Source organism: Camellia sinensis, chromosome 14 (assembly GCF_055761805.1).
Source record: "Camellia sinensis isolate YWXY chromosome 14, ASM5576180v1, whole genome shotgun sequence".
Classification (NCBI taxonomy): domain Eukaryota; kingdom Viridiplantae; phylum Streptophyta; class Magnoliopsida; order Ericales; family Theaceae; genus Camellia; species Camellia sinensis.
In genome coordinates this window covers 69,350,895-69,371,022 of record NC_138974.1, presented here as the reverse complement: position 1 = coordinate 69,371,022, position 20,128 = coordinate 69,350,895, and the positions used below count along the sequence as shown (strand labels likewise).

At 35.0% G+C, this 20,128-nt stretch overlaps 1 protein-coding gene and 2 long non-coding RNA genes across 3 annotated transcripts; 1 reads left to right on the top strand and 2 right to left on the bottom strand.

The window, feature by feature from the left end:
- Window positions 1-232: 232 nt before the first annotated feature.
- On the top strand, window positions 233-1,780 carry LOC145807062 (uncharacterized). Its single transcript, XM_082904980.1, has 2 exons — window positions 233-630; window positions 1,621-1,780. The coding sequence occupies exons 1-2, from the start codon at window positions 233-235 to the stop codon at window positions 1,778-1,780; spliced, it is 558 nt and encodes a 185-aa protein (XP_082761106.1).
- Window positions 1,781-5,954: 4,174 nt separating this feature from the next.
- LOC145807702 (uncharacterized) lies at window positions 5,955-9,200 on the bottom strand. Its single transcript, XR_014351006.1, has 3 exons — window positions 8,870-9,200; window positions 8,305-8,399; window positions 5,955-6,666 (listed from the first exon to the last, which is right to left on the bottom strand). It is a non-coding gene; the product is annotated as an uncharacterized LOC145807702 (long non-coding RNA).
- A 523-nt stretch (window positions 9,201-9,723) lies between these two features.
- On the bottom strand, window positions 9,724-11,749 carry LOC145807701 (uncharacterized). Its single transcript, XR_014351005.1, has 3 exons — window positions 11,310-11,749; window positions 10,160-10,197; window positions 9,724-10,071 (listed from the first exon to the last, which is right to left on the bottom strand). It is a non-coding gene; the product is annotated as an uncharacterized LOC145807701 (long non-coding RNA).
- Between the last annotated feature and the right edge of the window lie 8,379 nt (window positions 11,750-20,128).

Here is a 20,128-nt window from a genome sequence, read left to right as displayed (position 1 = left end):
CACAGTGATGAACAAATTTTGTTCAGACATACAGTGCTGACAAGATCATTATTGTTTGACAAAACAGTTCTAAACAAAATACATTTTTTCGGCTACACAGTGGTGAACAAATTGGGAGGGTGTGCATTTCATTGTGAAAATATTATGGAGATTAGTTTTCCATATATATACATTGTTTTCTATTCCTACAATTCGCACCAATCTTCACTTTCTCATCTGAATTTCCCAATCAATGGCAAATTCCAAAGAGACCCACGTCGTTGAAATCCCAATCGACGAAGAACACCAACCCCACAAACTAATCTCCACAATTCAAAACCACCCATTAATGGAAATCTCTCAAAGCCCAGGTCACCTCTTACTCCTCAAGCTCTTGCAAAGAGAAGAACAGCTCTGTGCTCGCCAAATCACAATTAATGAAACAAGAAAAGACACAATTGGAAGAGAAATATTCCAACTCTGTTTTTTCTTCTTCATTTTCCACTCCTTATTCTCAATCATTCTCTTCACTTCAACCACCAAAAACCAAAATGATTACAAATCTTTGTGTGAAAAATGGTGGGTTCCATCGATTTTGTCGATTTCGGTTTCGATTGTTGTGATCTTCTTTGTTCAGATTAAGCTCTGGAGGTACTGGAAAGTGGAGAGAGAGTTGCCGAGAGAGAGAGAGAGAGGAGCGATTGCAGAGCAGTGACGAGGTGGATTCAGGAGATGAGGATGAAATGAGCGAGTTTTGATTTGTCGAATGAGAGTTAGGGAAGGAGAGGGATGAAAAATTAGGTGGGTGTGCATTTCATTGTGAAAATATTATGAATATGGGTAGATTTGGTAATAAGTGGGGTGTCCAAAAAAATATTATTAAAATTTAGGGTTTAGGGTTGGGGTCCAAAGAAATGGGGGGTCCAAAGAATTTTGGTAGGTGCTAATAGCAGCACTCATAAAAAATCATATTCAAATATTAATGTACCAAAACTAACTTGTTATTTTTTATGCATATATATTGGTCTCTCCCAAACAAAAATCCTGATTCCACCCCTCGTCATTGGTAATCTTGCTTGTATGGATGAAACCTAACAAGTAAAGGCATTGGTAATGTTGACATACCCCCAAATTTCTATTTTACACGTTTGGCTTGACCTTATTTGACGTCCGACATGCATATGGGGCATTCAAATGGCAATAAGGGTGTAATTTGGCGCGGGCTCAACCCGGGCAACCCTAGCCCAGCTTGAATTTTTTAGGGCTTGAGCAAGATATTTTTGAATTTGATAAGGGCCTGGGCAAAAATTCAAAAGTTCGAATTAAATTTGGACAGGTTTGGGCAAAGATATCAAATAACCCGAGTAACCCAAAACCCGAATTATATATATACATATATAAAAATATTAAATATATATATAAATTATTAGCCATTACATGAATTAAAGTAATTTAGATCATTCAATGATATTGAATATATATTATATACACAAGTAACGTAATAGAAAATCTTACATTTTTTATTCTCACACATAAATTGTAAAGAATACCATAGTGGTATCTCTCTCACAGAAACTTGGTAGATGATAACTCCCCACAAGAAATTTTTTCTAAAATGCCTGATATACTTCAATGTCTCAGAACAACTCGGTGCACCGATGATAATAGTCCAAGGGATTCAGGACGAGCTAAAGGAGTGGCAGAGTTCATTGCAAGGAAATCATTCTTCTGCAATGATAAGGAAACAGAGCAAGAAGTTTGTCTGGCCTCGAGTTTTGCAGAAGAAGATGAAGAAAAATAAGAAATGGTGTTTTCTCTGTTTCTCATTCTTCAAGCGTAGTTTTGGAATTTAGGATAATTGGTGCAAGCCATAGTTCTTCTAAATTCTAATGATGGGGTAAACATTTTTTGCTTCCTCTAAATGATAGTGAAGTGCCTAGTTTTGCCTCCCTTGTAATTCCATAATGGGATCATTTATTCTCTTGATTGTATATTGGTTTATTTTGTCATCGTTATTGTAGAAATTTATTTAGAAAATTCACAAAATGCAGTGATGACAGTGTTGCATTCATCTAAATGTAGCATTACTATTTCATATGATATAGTTTTAGGGATCTTGGATAGGGTGTGTCATGCATATGAAATGTTTCATGAGTTTGGTTCCATTGAAGATGGCCAAAATTATCCTAGATATAATTTCTTATCATTTGTACAAGAAGGGTCTTGTTAACTATCATTCATTGGGTGCTGGTTAGATCCAAATAATGTCCAAATTAGAATTTGAATTCACGTCACATATTTTTACATATATTTTTGTACATTTTTCACATATTTTAACACACTTTTACACATATACCAACATTGATCACCATCTATTAGGTAGTGGTTAGCATTTCCCTTCTCATAATACCTTGGAAGAATAGGTACATGCTTAGTATTTTTGAAAGGAAGAAGGAGGACTTGAACCAGTTTATTTTATTTTATTTTATTTGGATATGGACTCGAACCATATTTGATTAAGAGCTTTTGGCAATCCGGTTGAGGAATCATTGGGACTCTTTGCTGAGATAAAGCACAATTGGGTCTTCCTAATTAATTGTATACTGTTGAATATCTTTTTTGTAATTGTATACTGTTTAATATCTTTTTCATATTTGTTGACATTGTTGCATGCTTGGGTCTATTTGTTGAACTTTCTTTCAAAAAGTTGAGGTAAAACTCAATCCTATTTGTAAAGCTCAATGTTTAGAGTTCTTCAGAAATAAGACTTTGTGAGATACCGAGTCATTTTAACTCAATCACATATAGGTGTTAACCTATTTTGTTAAGAAAACAAGAGATTTCGCAGCAATATACCACAACGATTCACGACATTTCTGGGTGGCTTCTTTTGTTTTTTCTTTGTATGATGGTGGTACTAATAGACCATATAACACAATATTCTCTCTAATTTGTTGCAAAAAATAGCAAGAAAAATAGGACCTATTTTGTAACTCTTTAGAAACACAAATTAGCTGATGCTGATTGAAAGTGGAAGCCAGTGAGTGTTTGAAACAGTAAAACGGTCACTGCTTCTGCTACTGAAATTGAAGGGGTTAAAAAACTAGTGCAAGCACCCAAAAAATAACTTTTGGCAACATAACAGAGTGTTTAGGTGACATGACAAAACATTTATGTTAATCAAAATATTTTAGTTCCAACCATGACATTGTCAAATTAATTCCCATAAATAGTGAAATTGAAGCACTGAGTATTATATTTTAGGATCTTCTTACTACTGAGTACTCTAACCCTAGGGGCATGCATGCCCGCACACATAAAAAAGACAAAAAGATGAGAGAACATGTAATAATTTTTTCATCAATTTCAAAACACTGTTTCAACCTTTTCAATTAATTTCAAAACATTAATGGCGAACTAGAGTGTTATGAGGAATTTTATAGATTAAGATGAGAGAAATGTGGAAGCTTGCTATGAATGATAAGATAAAGACCCTCTCAGGAAATCTCAAAGAAAAAATTGTAATGCACAATAAATAATTTTACTGGTAGAAGGAAAAGGTCTTATATTAATTTGATTTTCATTACTATTGAGTCTGACATCTCTCTCGGATAATTCATGGAATACTCTATTATATTGTTCTTTCCTGAGAGTTGTAACGCCTCCAAAATAATCAGAATAAACCCGTCTTATAAGAAGAAATAAAGTTGAAACAAAATACTTTCATTAATCGGAGTTGATATACAAAAGGTAACACATGCATTATACATTCATAAATGTTTCATCCTGAATCTACAGCATGTGTTACAAACAGTAATACGAAATTAAAGCTAACATATATCCAAATGCCCTAAAAGTTTATATCTTTCAAAGGCTGTGCTTGGTTACAACAAAATGAGTCAGAAGCTCAATACACATAAAGCCCTCGGCTTGAAAAAAAAAAAAATACAAAATGAACAAAAGTGAGCTTTACAATTCTTTTGGGACAAAGATATAAATCTTAACAAAGATATAAATGTGATGTGTATATACAATGCCTGTCACTAAATAACTCACAGTTCTTTTGGGACCCATGCCATGCCAAGTCTTGTATTATAATTCATGCTATCTTAATCCCTTTTCATCTCAATTCATGAGTTATTTCCATTCTTTACAAACAACCATACTGAGGATACAATTCAAAGGTTCTCAAATCAATATAGTCATCACACAAATACTTTCATTTGCCATTTTACAGAAATTTTGTCCGCGGGAATCGGTACCCATGTATACACAATGTTTTGGGACTTTTATCATAGACATACAAGCCAACTTAATTCAATGGAGTCCATCCCCTTTCTCCTCCCAAACATGGAATACATCCTTTTTCTCCTCTCAAACATCATACATATACAATGTATTAAAGCACAGCCATATTCAATGACAACTATTATGAGATTAGTTTCAATTTACCTAATTCTTATGTAATTTTTACAACACTCATGACTATTCTCCACCGATAGCTCAAACAAATATAAAATCTCTAAAACAGATAAATTATCCAAATTTCTATAAGTGAGAGGTAATATATATCCAACTCCACAATACTATATTCTCTCAATTTCATATTTCCAATACCAATTTCATTTATTTACACAAAATAACTATTTAAAACCTTTTAGGGCAAAATACCATTTTCGTCCAAAACTCAACCCATGTGCCAAAATCAACAATTTCAACACACACACATCCTCATATCGACACTCATAATCATTTTCAACAATTTCATTTGAAAACCACTATTTTGATTTTAAACCAAAACCCTAGGTTTGTCTAAATCCTCCAAATCCCCACATTTATTTACACAACCACAAAATAGCTAAGTTAAAACTCATAGGAGAGTGTAGAAAGTCCCTACCTCAAGCTTAGAAGACCAAGAGAGAAGTGAAGAAACTCCAAAGACGCCGAAACCAAGATTTATTTGGATCAAAACGTACCTCTTGAAGTGCTCTACCTTTTTAACAAAGGCACAAAGGTGGAGAAATCACTAGATCTAGATTAAAAAGTAGAGAGAAGATAGGTTTTAGAGAGAGAAGGTCTCAACTTTAGGGTTTGGAGAGAAATAGATCTGAAAAAGTGATGTAAAATGACCTTTTTATGAACTGATATACACACAGTCCACTCGAGCGCAAGAAGGGACGCTCGAGCGACAGAAATAATAAATTTTTCTGCTCGAGTGCAAGAAATGACGCTTGAGCGCAGAATACACACATCTAGGAGTTTTGCAAACAATAAACCAACGCTCGAGGGCAAGAAAGGCCGCTTGAGCACTCGAGCGTAGAAAGGACCGGTCGAGCATAAAATACACTCTTTCAGTAGTTTTGCAGACTTGCAAAAGTACTGAAAGTTAGCAAAGTTCACTCGAGCGCAAGAAGTGCTGCTCGAGCAAAAGAGCAAAATTTTGGACAATAAGAGTTAGAAGACCAACCAACCAACCTGTCCTAAACACAACCACAACAATCCAATAGCCAAGTTTAAGGGAAAATAAGGTAGGCAAGACATATTCAATAGTACAAAATCAAAAATTCCGAGTCTAGAATACAACAAGGATTGGGTCAAAACCGGAATCGCTAAAAAAATACTATTAGAATACATTAAATATTGAACTATAAAATTCTCAATCTTCGTTAAAAAGTACATAGTTTGATAACAACGCTTATATTGCTGATGATTTACAATGAAGCCGGCCATCACTTATTTTTATTTAATTTTATTGGTATTGCACCCAATGATCAAACTTGGTTAATTAACTTCACTTTTATATCTTATTAGCCAGCCCTTTCACAACATTCTCTCCATAACACTGCTAGAAAATCCGCATTTAGCGGCATTTTTTAAACGCCGCTATAGGTGCAAAAAAGTTGCTAATTCTTTTTGTGACGTTTAGCACCAAACACCGAAATCACAGCCGTCGCTATAGCTTTATGGCGTTAGTATAGGTGGCATTTTTAAACATGCCACCAAATGTCCTACTTTTTTACCTTTACATGGCGTTTCCATAAACGTTGTTAATTGTCCGAATTCAAATTCCTACAATAGTTTTATTCATTTTTAATGATGTTTATTAAAACGCCGTTAATTCCCTATTGTCTCCCATTTCAAATACGTTCAACCGTATTATAATAGCATGCTGACATTTTTAATGGCGTTTAAAAAATGCCGTGGTAGATATATATATTTTTTAATTTGAAATTGTGGCAATTTATTTAGTTGCTTATTTAAATTTAAACGATAACAATTACAATAAAAGTATACCAAATCCATTCCATATAAAAAACAAACAAAAACAAGAACACTACTGATTCTCATTTAACTTGAATAACAATAAAGATCAAATGAGAAGGAAAAAACAACAAAAACAAGAACACTACTAATTCTCATTCAACTTGAATAACAGTAAAGATCAAATGAGAAGGAAAAAACAACAAAAACAAGAACTAGTTTTAGAGGTATATCATGACCTGTCCCATATCAGATTAAAAACTAGTTATGAATTAGTGATTTGTTGCATCAACCAAACATGGATCAACTAGTTGTGATTGTAAAAATTCATGAATACACAATCATCAAGAAGAAAACAAAAAGAATATTGCTGCTTGAACCCCAAGCCCCACCAACCCTTGTACCTTTGTCAAGCTTCAAAGAACCCTACAGTGTAAAAAATAAAAAATTTATTAACTCGAAATATAAAAATACAATGAGATAATAACGATAAAGCAAAGAAACAATGATTACACTAAACAGAAACAAGGTGCATATTTATGGCCTTTTAAACAAGAAACAAGATTCATCTTTTGTTTGTCGTCTCTTGAAGCAAGCGGCCTTTGCATTTATGCTTGTAGAGATTAACAACAAATCTGTAGATTTAATTTCAATGCACTACACAAAATGTAAGAAACTATGCCCCTGCTCATTGAAACTTTATCAAGGATTAAGAATAAGATCCTTCTATGATTAATGATCTCCTGGCTCAGAATTGCAAATCTTTACTTCTATTAAAAAATAGCAAACCGTATCATTCTCTTGTAGCAAAAGAACAATCCAACTTACCTTAACAATAGCAAAAGTTAGCAACAGAGAAATACAAGTTTTGGAACTAAAAAATCCCCAAAACAACAAGATGCACTTCAATTCATTCTAAAAAGTTAATGAGTAATTTTATCAAGCTCATCAATCAGTGCATTTTCCCCATACAATCCAAAAAATGAGGTCTTCTTATCCTATCAAAACAACCAAGATTACTAATACAAAACAGATCATGAAATTAATGATCAAGGATGATTAGTTTGTGTGACGGCAACAAAGGACGAAGGAAAAGATTACTTATTAGGAATAATTAGAAGTCATACAAATAACAAGATAACATGATATATATCAACTAATGCATGGAAAAGACATTTTTAATGGAACTTGATGTTATGATGTAAGACAAATGTAATAACCTAGTAAACTTTCCAACTTTAATAATAACCAAAGTCATCATGTTATATAGCAAAACATACAAGACCTCAAATGCAAGACAACCCCATTAGGTGTCGGATGAATTCACATCTAAAATTTTCTACATTAGGTGCCAGATGAATTCACATCTGAAATTTTGTACATTATCTGATCCAGCAAAAACCCATTGTATGAGCAAAATGCAAACATGTAGAAGACTATACCGCAAACAGGGTCACTTGGAAAACTCATAACACAAAACCAAGAACAATTCTTCTACACAGTATCCCTTTTTTTGTCTCGCTTATTTGTCCATGAATTCCCACCTAACTCAACCAAATAGTACCATTAAACATACTTAAGTACACTTCAAATTCAAATGTTTAAATTCCCAAGCAAAGATTCTGACTTTAATCTTCATTTATTTCCCCACATTTTTCAAATCAACATAGCAAAATATCAAATGTATACATTAACAAAATACCCAAAAATCCAAAAAAGCCACTTAATTTCAAATATTCAAGCAAAATCAAGAAACCACACATAGATCAGTAGTCAACAAAAGCAACACAAAATGACAGTACAGATCTCTTCAGGAATAGAAACCAAAGTACAGATTTCTTAACAGTAAAGCAAAATTTTGATATGAAAATTTCTACAATTATTCACCAATTTCCAACACCAAATCATATCATGTCTTAATAGATTTAGAAAAGTGAGAAATTAAAAACTAGTGATGTTGGTACTTTTACGTTGTTAGTTCTTCTTCGTCAAGCATTGATCAAGATGACTAGATTACATCAAAAAATGACTTTGTATAAGAAATTCGAGTTTAAATGTACTTACTTCCTGAATGTAATTTGCTACTGCCTTGCATTGCAGCCTTCTATTGCTAGTTGCATTACATTTTCAAACATATCTATTGCTAACTTAGCATCCATCTGCAATAAATAAACATGATTTAGGTAACCTTTGGGATAAATGAGATCGTAAAATATAAATTTATGAGTTATAATGTGGAGGACAAGACAAATCTAAACTAGGAAAACCATGATGCATAATCGATAGAGGCATGTTGGATGAATGACAGACAAATATTTCTTGGGTAATGGTAATATTTTAGAAGGTTTTCCCAAATAATAGTTGATTCATATGGCAAAAAGATGTACATCAGCACCCCCCCCCCCCCCCCCCCCCCCAAAAAAAAAAAAAAAAAAAAAAAAAAGACTCCATGACTCAGAGAGAGATAGAGATTTTATATTTATATACAAGCTCTATTGCAACACTAGAAACATTCCAACCACTATTTAATTTCCCAAAGAAACATTTAAGTAAAAGGAATTTGTGTCTACCAAAGATAATATATTTGTGTGCAAAAAAATATGAACAAATATTAGAGGATAGAAAAGACCTGAAGAAGAGTCACTTTGTCCAACTTAGGCAAAATTCCTACAGTGAAATCAGGGCCTCTAGCACTATCTTCTACATAATTTAGATCTGCTCATTTGATGAAAAGTCCCAACTATTATAACATTTTCTATAATATTTACAAACATTAAAACATGAAAATCTTTTTGAAAAACTCATTAAGTCAAAAGAAATTAAAAGGGGAATTTATGTAATCACAAAGAAGAGGGGTGCTATTAAGGTATCCGGCACTACAAGAAGCAACAAGATCACACATAGGAATCCCAGCATCTGCAAGGGCCAAGGTCGCAGCATTTATGCATGCAGATCTTGTTCCTGCAGGAAATCAATACCAGGATCAGGGAGGAGGATTTCCATTTTAAAAGACAAATTCTTTACCTGAAAAGTAATGAAATAGCGTATAAAGTTCCAATATTAAAGGCATCTATGTTACCTAGGACGTATATCATTATGGTATGAGAAAAGGGTACGGAAACATGATACGCCAAACTAGTTCTATATAGTTCTATCCTTTTGGAGAGCAGATATCATTTTTAAAAATTCAAAAATATATTTTTGATGCTTATTTTTGTCAAACTAGTTTCTATTCTTAAAAAAAGAAAAAAAAAATTTCAAAAAGTAGTTTCAAAAAATAAAATGTCTATCTGAAAAATATGTAAGGAAAAGGAAAAAGGTTTTAGAACTAAGAAGTTCAAACTCATATAGCAAGGCAAACATTCCCTATGGGTTGCAATAGAACCTGAGAACGAGGCATTAAGTTTGTCATTATGCATGCTTCCATTGTCTGGCGAATAACCAGAGATATCTCTGTTGATTGCCTGCATGTACAAAGAAGATAAAGGATGCACTTTCTAGTATTCTAGTGTACTGCAAAATCCCAATTATAATGTATCTAAATGATCTAATCATATGAATGGTCACTATTCATGAAAAGAAATCGTATTGAAAGTAGATATTCAAAACTCTAATCACATAAATAAAAATTAAAAAAAGAAGATATTTAGAAGTCATCAAATCATGCTATTTTCGGTATACTCGGTTCTTAAATTAGACAAAATAATGATTCTTTAGGAAAAGCAATAATGTACAGTTAATCACAAAAATCATTGAGAACAACCTGTCACCCTTCGGCTTTCTCATGCGATCACCGGTACTAAAATTAGCCATGCTATACTCACAGCGCACCTATAGTGTCAATAAAGCGTCATTAGAAAACTAACAAGAAAATTATAATCTTCAAACATTTGAAAGATCAATGACCAAAGCTCTTTACCAGTGCCTGATCATTAATTTGTTGGCTCCTATTTTGGACTTGAAAAAACAAAAAAGAAAAAAACATATATCATTATAAGAATTTTCACACTAATTTACTGCTGTTGACAGATATCAAAATTACACACATATAATGATGCATGTAAATACCTAGCATACATATGGTGGCAGTAGAGCATGACAAATGATGAGTATACCAAATTGGAGGTTTCTTTGTTCATTAGTTAAAAATTTATAGAAAAAGAAAACAATTACAAACTAGAAGTAAGATGGGGGTATAGTTTATTGATCACGCTTATTCTGAGTTTAGCCCTTATATAAAGCTACTCACCATCTTAAGGTTTCTTTTCCATGAAACGGGATTTGGGTGCCAAACCCACATGAGGGTTTTTTTTTTTTTTCTTTCTTTCTAAATTTTGGCTAGGTTGTTGACTCAGGAAGATTCTCGCTATCAATAGTTTGATTAGATGATGCCGTACTCTTGTGAATTGGTGATGAATCCGTAAGCATCCATTAGCCATTTCCTTATCCATTATTATGTGTTGCTAATGAGCTTGGGGAGTTAATTTTGGCTCTTTTAAGAAGCATTGGGTTTTCCGATCTTTCACATAGTTGGAGGCGAGGGGGAGTTAGGAAGGCAAGGGAAGCTTGAGTTTTAAATTTGTTATGCATATGTGGGTTAGTTGGGGTGAAAGCAATTGTAGATATATTTTAACCGTTGAAATTTCAATACACGTGTCTGACACAAACTAGATGTGACTTCTCCCAAGAAGTATTACCACTTGAGAATTACCCAATTTATATTAGGAGATTCAAAATCTATCCAATTCAACCCCCTTACAAAATTTTCAATTAAATTTGCAGAACTTGAATTAGGTTTTTAATTAATTAATTAATTATTTTTTATGGGGTTATTTGACTTTCACGATAGCCATTACTATATATCACTAGTTAGGGTCTACATTTCCACTACAAATCAGTCTAATCCAATCTTGCCCAAATTTTACTATGAGTTATGCAATTTACTTCGCTAACTCCTCTTGTCAACTAGTTTTTTTTTTCAAGCAACACATAAAATGTTAGAAATAACCTTGCTATTATGGAAATTAAATGTAGCAGAGAATTAATGATAGAAGAATATGTCAAAGTACCTCTCTAGGACCATACACAGCAGCAATGACCTTGGTGTTACCCATCTCAAACACAGCAGAACTGCAATCGCAGAGCACATGTGAGACTAAACCCAATTCACTTCAGTTATCTCAACATAAATATATGAATGCAAAAACACAAAATTGAAAACCCATGAATCAATGGTGGCAAACCAAAATTTATTGTTGATTTTTTTTTTTTTCATTCTACTACATTTTTCCACAAAAATTTTAATTTTAGGACCAACTAAACTAGAAGACCCTAAAAAATATATATATTATAATAGCAAAAAGTACACAGACAGAAAATATATAAAAAAAATTGGATCCTTCAAATTCAACTAGACTTGTGTTGTATACAACTCATCAACATGAAACAGAACACATACAACATGAAACACATTGTGAAACAGAGCCATTCTTTAACAATTTTTTACCAGTTTTCTCAGCAACCAAACAAAGAAAAGGTAATGAAATAGAGCATATACAACTCATCAGTAAAAAACAATTACTGAAACAGAGCATATACAACTCATCAATCACTGAAACACACACACACACACACAGAGGGAGAAGGAAGAGCTTCAGAGAGAGAGAGAGAGACGGTGGAGCTCACCTTAGTGAAATCGAAATCACCGGTGCAGATGGTGGTGGCGATGGAGCTTCGAAATCGCTCTGAAATCACTTAAACCGATTTGGATATATGAAATCGCTCTGAAATCGCTTCGAAATCGCTCTGAATCTCTACAAATGTCAAGGGTTTAGAGAGGGTTGAGAGAGAGAGAGAGAGAGAGAGCGGGCTCAAGATGTGTGCGTATGACATCTTAGATTCAAAATACGGGTTTCAAAAAAGAGGGAGAGAGGAGGCGTGTGAGGCTAACGGATTTGGAGGCGTTTCTAAACGCCTCCTACTATAAAATGGTGTCGTTTTGTTTAAAGGAATACGCAACGTTTGTAAAACGTCGTTAAATATTAATAAAAGTGACGTTTAAAAAAACGTCGTTAAAAAGCTACTGTATCTCTTTTTCCTGTAGTGATGCTTCATTTAGATCAGGTGCGTCTGAAAAGGAAAAGAAAAGTCGACAAAAAAAAAAAAAAGTTCACCAAAGATAACAAAACACACAAAAATAAAAAAATTCAAAAATTAGTTTTAAAAACTCAAAACTAACAAGTTTTGAATTTTCAAATTTCTAAAAATTATTTCCAAAATATACAACCAAATTAATTTTCAAATTTCATCAACTATTTTTAACAAGTTATCTTTCAAAATTAATTATGAAAACCAAAACAAACACACCAATGATGTTGACAATAATGGTGAGGTCTGGTGGAGTAGATTGGAGTTTTAGAATGAGAAAGAAGATAAAAAGAAAATAATTGAAACTTTGAAAAGAATGTGAAGAGATTTTAGAAAAAAAAAGAAAAGAAAAGAAAAGAATAAAGCTTCATTTGAGAAAGTGGGTTGGCTTTTTGGTTATTTTAGTCTGGACTAAAAAGTCTCGTTTGGATTAGATTTTTTGACTTTTGTGAGAAAAACAGTGAAATGATTAAGATTTGAATGTGACATTTTATCTATTGGCTTTTTAGCCTATTTTATTTTGTGTGGCTATTTTAGCCTTTTAGCCCCTAAAACCAACATGCCAAATGAGGGTTAAGTGATTAGGATGTACTATAAGAAAAAAAAAAAATTTATTTTAAAATTTGTATAAAATTTTAAAATTTTAGTTGGACGTACTGAGTTATTATTTGAGTGCAAATAGAATTACCCATGTCCAATTCACCAGAGTACATTGTTTGGTGGAGAATTTGTAAGTCGGATTTGGAGTTTCACCGAAGTATGATTTCTATATATGTTCGACTATTGTGGGGATGTAGGATAGAAATGATGGGATTTGAATCCCATGAGATTTTGTAAAATGATACATTTGCCCTTCAATTATTTGATTTCATTATGTATTGTATTTAGTAAAATAAAATATAAAAATCTCAATTAAAAAATAAAATAAAATAAATTTATTCAATTTTTATTGATGTTTATTTATTTAATTTTTTAAATAAATTTTTATAGATGTTTTATTTAAAATTTTTGTTGATATTTTATTTATTTGATTTTTATTATTTTTTAAAAAATAAATTTATTTAAAGTTTTATTTTAAAAATAACACAAATTTTTATTGATGTTTTATTTATTTAATTTTTAAAAAATAAAATAATTTTTTATTTAATCTAGCCAAAAAAAATTGATATATTAAAGATAGATTTAGTATTGCTATTACTTAATAAATAATTAAAAATGATAAAATAGTCTATTGAATATTTATCATTCTTCATAATATAACAATTGATTTAATAGAATATACCTATCCAGATATTTAATCCCATGAAAAAACAAACATGGGATACACATCTTTTCTAACCAAATAGTATAGGAGCTGTATATCCTAGGATTAATTGTCTAATAGATTACAATATTTTCTTATCCAGTTCGTCCAAACAAATATGACCCCTGAGTTCAACTTCTCATAATGAATGTGTTGGGGAAATGGTTTTAATAACCATGAGTTTTTGCTAATTTTGAAGCCAAAATTAAGTGGGACCCTTTTATTATTTTAGGTCAATCCAAGAGGCAAAGTTGTTCATTGCTATGTAGAGATAAAGATTATATATTTGGTTGGTGAAAATCATTTACAGGTGAATAAGAAATCGACATCAAGTAAGTAGGAGTGTAAAAATAGTCTGTGGCCTATGGGTTCGAGCTCAAGCCAAGCCTAAGACCCTGGTCCTGGGTCTAGGCCATCATTTTGAAGCTCGACCCGACTTGTGGGCCCGACCCATAGGCCCGCTCAAGGCCCACTCAAGGCCCAGCCCGAGGCCCGGTGTTTTTCCTAGTGGAAAATAATAAAATTTTGGTAGAAAAAATTAAAAAACAAAAAAATTTGTTCAAGCCTGCCCAAGCTCGACTCCGCCTGAAGCCTGACCTACCGGCCCGCCCAAGGCCCAAATACCCCATTGGGCTTGGGCCTAGGCCTAGCCTAATTTTCTGATCCGTGGCCTAGCCCGGCCTGAATTTTAGCGGGAGCCCATGAGGCCCAACAGGAAGTAGCCTAAGCTTGGGTTGGGCCAAATTTACACCTCTAGCCATTGGAAATGACTCATGTTGGTGGATTTCTAAATTTATTATTATTCCCTTGTCTCCTATAGGAAAGAAGAAGGAAGTTTAAATGACTTATATAGTCTGTTTCTAGAAAGGCTTGGGCCCTTGGAGCACTCAAGTTTTGTAGAGGAGAAGGACCTAGAAAAAGCTAATGGTAAGTCGTGACCACCACACCCGCCTGCTTTGATCTAGGCCGAGCCGGGTCAGGTCGTGGGTGAGGACAGATTGGGTTGGGGGTTAGGTTAGAAAATTTATTTAATTATTTTCTTTTAGATTAATTAATTAAAATTTTAATTTCCCCCTAGATTTTCTTCTTTTTTTTCTGTGTGTCTATTCAGATTCAAACGAACCGGTTTTTGACAGCCTATATAAAGGCAACCCAATTCTAGAATTATTCATTCAAATACTTCCCCTAATTCATGTTGGAAAATTGGTTTTTATAGGCTTATTTTGGGCCACCTTGAGCCCAAATTTGAGTGGGTCACAAACGTCTTTTAGGGTGGGTCCAAAGAGGTGATGTGTTCCTTGCCACATAGCAAGTCACACGATGAAGACGGTTCGTCAAAACCATTTATGAGTGAATGGGAACTTGACGTCGTTTTCGAGTTCGTGGAATGGACAATTCAAACATTAAATGTGGGTTTCGTTGTAAGGCTTGTCCCACATTGGAAACTTAAGAGAATTTATGTGTGTATATAAGTTCTAGGTGCTAAAACTTGGGTTGGGCCCCAAAGGACACCCCAAGTTTGTAGAAGGGAGGAGTTATGGACAAATTGAACATTGGCTTAAATCACCACACATGTGCGGGCCACCACCATCCATTCGTCCCCCCGACCATACTGGGCGTGAGTGTGGGTTGGGTCGGTTCTAATATTAATAGTTTGAACAAAATTCATTTGAATTTTTTCAAAAATTCTTGCGGGAAATTAATTCAAAATTCGGACCAAATTTGAATTTAAATTTTCTGTCCAATGTTACCTCATCTAGTCCAATTTTTCCAAACAGATTAAACTGCCCAAACAGTTTTTCAGATCTGTTAGAACTCGGACAAATTCAAAACTACCAAACAGGTTTATAACCACTACAGTTTCAAATAGATAAAAACTGCCCAGCAGTTATCTGTAGACCGTCCCGAACTCCGCTCCGCGCGCGAGGGCGCGAATTGTGGTTCAAAGCTACTACAGTTGGGACTCCTGTCACGGTTTTGAATCTAATCTCACAAAGTGCAATGTAAGACTGATAAATCACCAAAGAGTCCAAATCCGGCAAATCGTTTTATAAAATCGATTTTAATCAAAAAGTGCCAAACATGGATTGCTTTGCCAGATTTCAGAGTCGCCACCTAAATATTTTATTTTGGGAAATTTAAGAAACCCTGACTTATGCCTAAGGCCACGTGTCCGTCATCACCAAAGTTGCCTCAGCTCGGGAACTTGGGTACGAGAGGGGAAGGTCCTGAAATGAGCACCCCCGCTCGCCCGATCAAAGATCGGCCTCTACTAACATGATATGTTGTTTTTAAAAATACATGTGTTCTTATTCCGATTTATTAGCTAACTTACTATGTGATGCGCACAACATACAAGTATAGACTAAATCACTTGATTTGCAACAAAACATCTCATGTTTGTTTTTCGAAAAATAGTTTGGAAGTGCTACTCGCAAGTAGGCTAAGACGTAGATTTGCTACCCTTAAGTGGGCTTAGAAAACATGGTGATTTGCCACTTCAAGTGGGCTTAAAACTCACATTTCGATGAATTGTTCCAATTCAAGCAATAAAACCTTCACCCACAGGCATTCATGTAGTTAAACACTTAAGCAGTTAGCCTCATGGCAAGCATGCTATACATGGAAACATACACATCTCATGCAGTATGCTAAAGCGTAAAAGCTTACCTAGTACTTTGAGCCAAAAAAGAAGCTAGTTAGTAATCAATGCATGATCCTAACTATGTCAATCAATGCCTATATAACACATGCAAAAATGCAACTAAAATAGGCTCGGCTATCTAGAATAGCATATGAATGCAACACTTGATAACATACTTTGAAACACGTATTCAATAAAGTATATTAAAGTACAGTGCAGTTTGTATGATGCGCCGAGCCCGGTGCATGCAGGACGAATGAATGAATGCAAACATACTAGCATAAGGATGCTAATTGAAAATGACCCTAAACTAACCATCGAAAGCGGTTAAGTAAAAGGGAGAAAGAAATGGGGGTTGGAAGACATGCATCACACACACGCACACTTATTACAAAATTCGCCCTCTCGACTGAGGGTCCGAATAAATCAACTAACTAGCTATGCTAAGCTAAGCTAATTATTACAAGTAAACTAATTAACTAATTCTAGCTAATTAAATATTACAATCCAAATTGAAACAAATAGCTAAGCTAAGCTAATTAGGATATTACAAAACAAATCAAATGACTAATTTACACGAACTAATCATAAATAATGAAATGGCCTCGCGGGCAAGGAAGAGATGCATGCTCGGTCGGCTTCGCTCGGAAATCCACTACCGTGCCTCGTGATACCTCTGTTTGCACACTTCTGGAAATTATGCCAACTTCCAGAGTACTTCTAATTCACCTTAGGAACATGCTGAGGGATGGTCAGCCAAGAGGAATGGCCATCGGACAGAGTGGATGGTCATCGGCCAATTTTGATAGCCGATCGGCAGACTTGGTGGTCGATTGGCAGCTCTGATGACCGGTCGGCCACTGCTTCCTGCAAATTCTTCTTTTCTGCTGCAACAGAGCACAAACAGAGGCATGTCACTGTATTTGCAAGGTATGTGTGCACAACTATCCTCCCTATCATTTCTCAAGCTCAAGGGAGTGTAGTACTCGACTCTCGGGCCATCAATCACGCATCTCAATGCATGATGGCCAAAGAAACCAAGTTTGCACAATTCAATGTCAATGAATATGAATGCACAAATAACACATAGGACTTAATGAACCTCCACCTTATCATGCATGATCAAAGGTGTCGGTGACCTAAGAAATGAGACACGTTTCATCACTTTGAGTACGAAACGTCCCTCGTTCCTCGTGTTTAGATTAACGTCTAATCCAAATGCAATGCAATGCAACAAAATGCTAAAGTGGCATGCAATACAATGCTCAACGGACTTAAACCGAATATGGACAGACTTAAATCATGCCAAAACAGTGGCCAACATGCCAAAACTTAGGCATAAAACGGGCCAAGAACACATGCTCATGTGATGGCTCATCAACTAGGCATAAGGGTCAACTTTCAAACACAATGAAAGAGGGATATGCATGAGAATATGGCAATGCTACATGCTCTGAAATCAAATGTTAAAAGATGCCAAACTATCCAAACAACACAAATATAGCATGCAAGAAGGCTCAAAGCTTAAGGCTATCAAAGGCATTTGTACCATAGCCATATCAAGCAAGCCCCAAAGGGCCAAGGTGACTCAAAACAGTCCCAAGACAGGTCAAAACAAGGCCAAAACATGCATGGACTAGAGCCAAAACAAGCAAGCATGGTAAGCCAAAACGCCAAGCATGCAAGAGGCAATTAGCATGATTACACTACAAGTGTAAGAAGCAAATGAGGGATGCTCTAACCAACCAAAAACAGAGTTATATCATGGAAACATAAGACCAAAAACACACTAAAATGGTAGCCCAAAAGCTTAGGCAAGATGGCATGCATATTGGCTCATGTTTAAGGCATAAAGCACCAACCCTCCAAAGGATTGAAAGAGAGAAAGATGTCAGGGCATGACAGTGAAACATGCTCTGAAATCACATATCAATTGATGTTAAATCATGCAAATAGCCCAAGCAATGCATGCTAGTGGACTTAAAACACAAAGCTAGTGAGCAAGATTGAACTATGGCTATATAAAGCAAGGCATGCATGACCAAAACAACTTAAAACAGAGCTTAAGCATGGCAAATCATGAATAAAAGCTTGCTGGAGTTGAGCCAAAATCATGTTAAAATGTTAGTCCAAAGCATGATGCATGTGAAGGCTATAGGGAGGATTGCACTACAAGTGTAAAAAGCATGCATGAGGTAACCAAACCAAGCCAAAACAGAGCTATATCATAGCAAAACAAGGCCTAAGACATGCTGAAATGGAGCCTCAAGGAGGTAGAAAAACATGCTAACTTGGTGAGCCATCAACACAAGCACACAAGATACAAAAGGGGGAGACCACCCGCACCTATTTTGGGTCCCAAAACACACTTTCCACCACTGAAATTCCTCTGGAATTCAGTGGTGAAGAGGCCAAACAAAGGTGATCCAAAGGCCTAAAAGAGATGGCTTAAAACAAGGCCAAATAAGGCACAAAGGGGGTAGACCACCCCCCAACACCAAAGAGGTCTCAAAAAAACACTTTAAGCACTTGAAAATGAAGCTTTTTACAGTTGAAAGTTAAGTCAAAAGAAGCATGCGAAGGTGGATAAGTACTCAAGCAAAACAAGGCTAAAAGGGGGTAACAACTCACCCTTGAAGAACCACAGCCAAACATCAACTTCTGAGCCAAAGAAACAAACTTTGAGAGTCCAAACAAGGTCCTCTATTACCTCAGCAACAAAGCAATGGTGCTTTACTAGGTATTGTAGTGCAAAAGTGAAGAGAAAACACACTTTTAGGCACAAACTCACACAAATATATAGAGAGAGATATGTATATCTCTAAGCAAATTTTCAGAACCCCTGGAAAGGGAGAGAGGCCTCCCCTCTTATAGAAATCCAAGTCTCAAGCTTGTTAAACAAGCTAGAGGCTTAGTTCAATCCCTTCATACACGTGTATGGAGGATGAGTTCTATGCTCACCAGCTGCTGGCAATAAAATATCTGAAAAAGAAAATGAAAAGGTCTCGGCCAAAAGTATGGTCGACCGGCCAATAAAGGTACCGACTGGCCATCAGAGGTGCCGACCAGCCACAACTGATGGCCTATAGAAAAAAGGAATGGCCGATAGGCATGAGGCCTGGCCAATGGGTTGTAGGGCTGGCCAACAAGCCACCCTCTTCCCTCAGAAACAAAACCATAAGTTCTTAGTCCACAACCAAGCACAAAACAGACAAGTTGAGAGGTTCTAAGGCAAGGCGCGCAGCCGAGACCTTCAGGAACTCAAAACGAACATGAGCATGGATGATTATTGAGTGTTCAAACGATGACGTCCAAGTCTTGAGGACGGTCAAAAATGGGGTGTTTACATTATCTATTCAAACAGTAGTGCACCTGTTGGTTTCAAATCCAATCTGTTCTAGTTTGAAAATGCCAGATCTATTCCAACGTTTTGTAAATTCCAAAAATTCATTTGGTTGCTTTGTTTTTGCTCTCTTGTATCAATTATTATTCATATTATTTTAGGGAAAAAATTCAGAGAATTTAGAACACAGGTTTTGTTTGCTGAACAAATTGTTTGGAGTGCTACTACAATTTGTGAAGATCATTGTATCTTGGGAGATAGACGCCAATTGTCCGAAAGCACCGTAGCAGGGGTGAATCTGTCTTAAGGATAGAGTGTCACACACTCGACTTGATTTTTTAATTATTCATTCGGTTCGGTAAAATAAATTTTGTAAGTAATTTATTTTTATTTGTTTGATTTGTTTCAAGTTATTTATTTTACACAGAAGATTATTCCAACAATTTTAAGA

Excerpts from the sequence above, each read along its gene's own strand:
- LOC145807062 (XM_082904980.1), top strand. The coding sequence starts at position 233 with ATGGCAAATTCCAAAGAGACCCACGTCGTTGAAATCCCAATCGACGAA. Across the intron at positions 631-1,620 it reads GTTCAGATTAAGCTCTGGAG|AACAACTCGGTGCACCGATG; the intron begins GTACTGGAAAGT and ends TCAATGTCTCAG.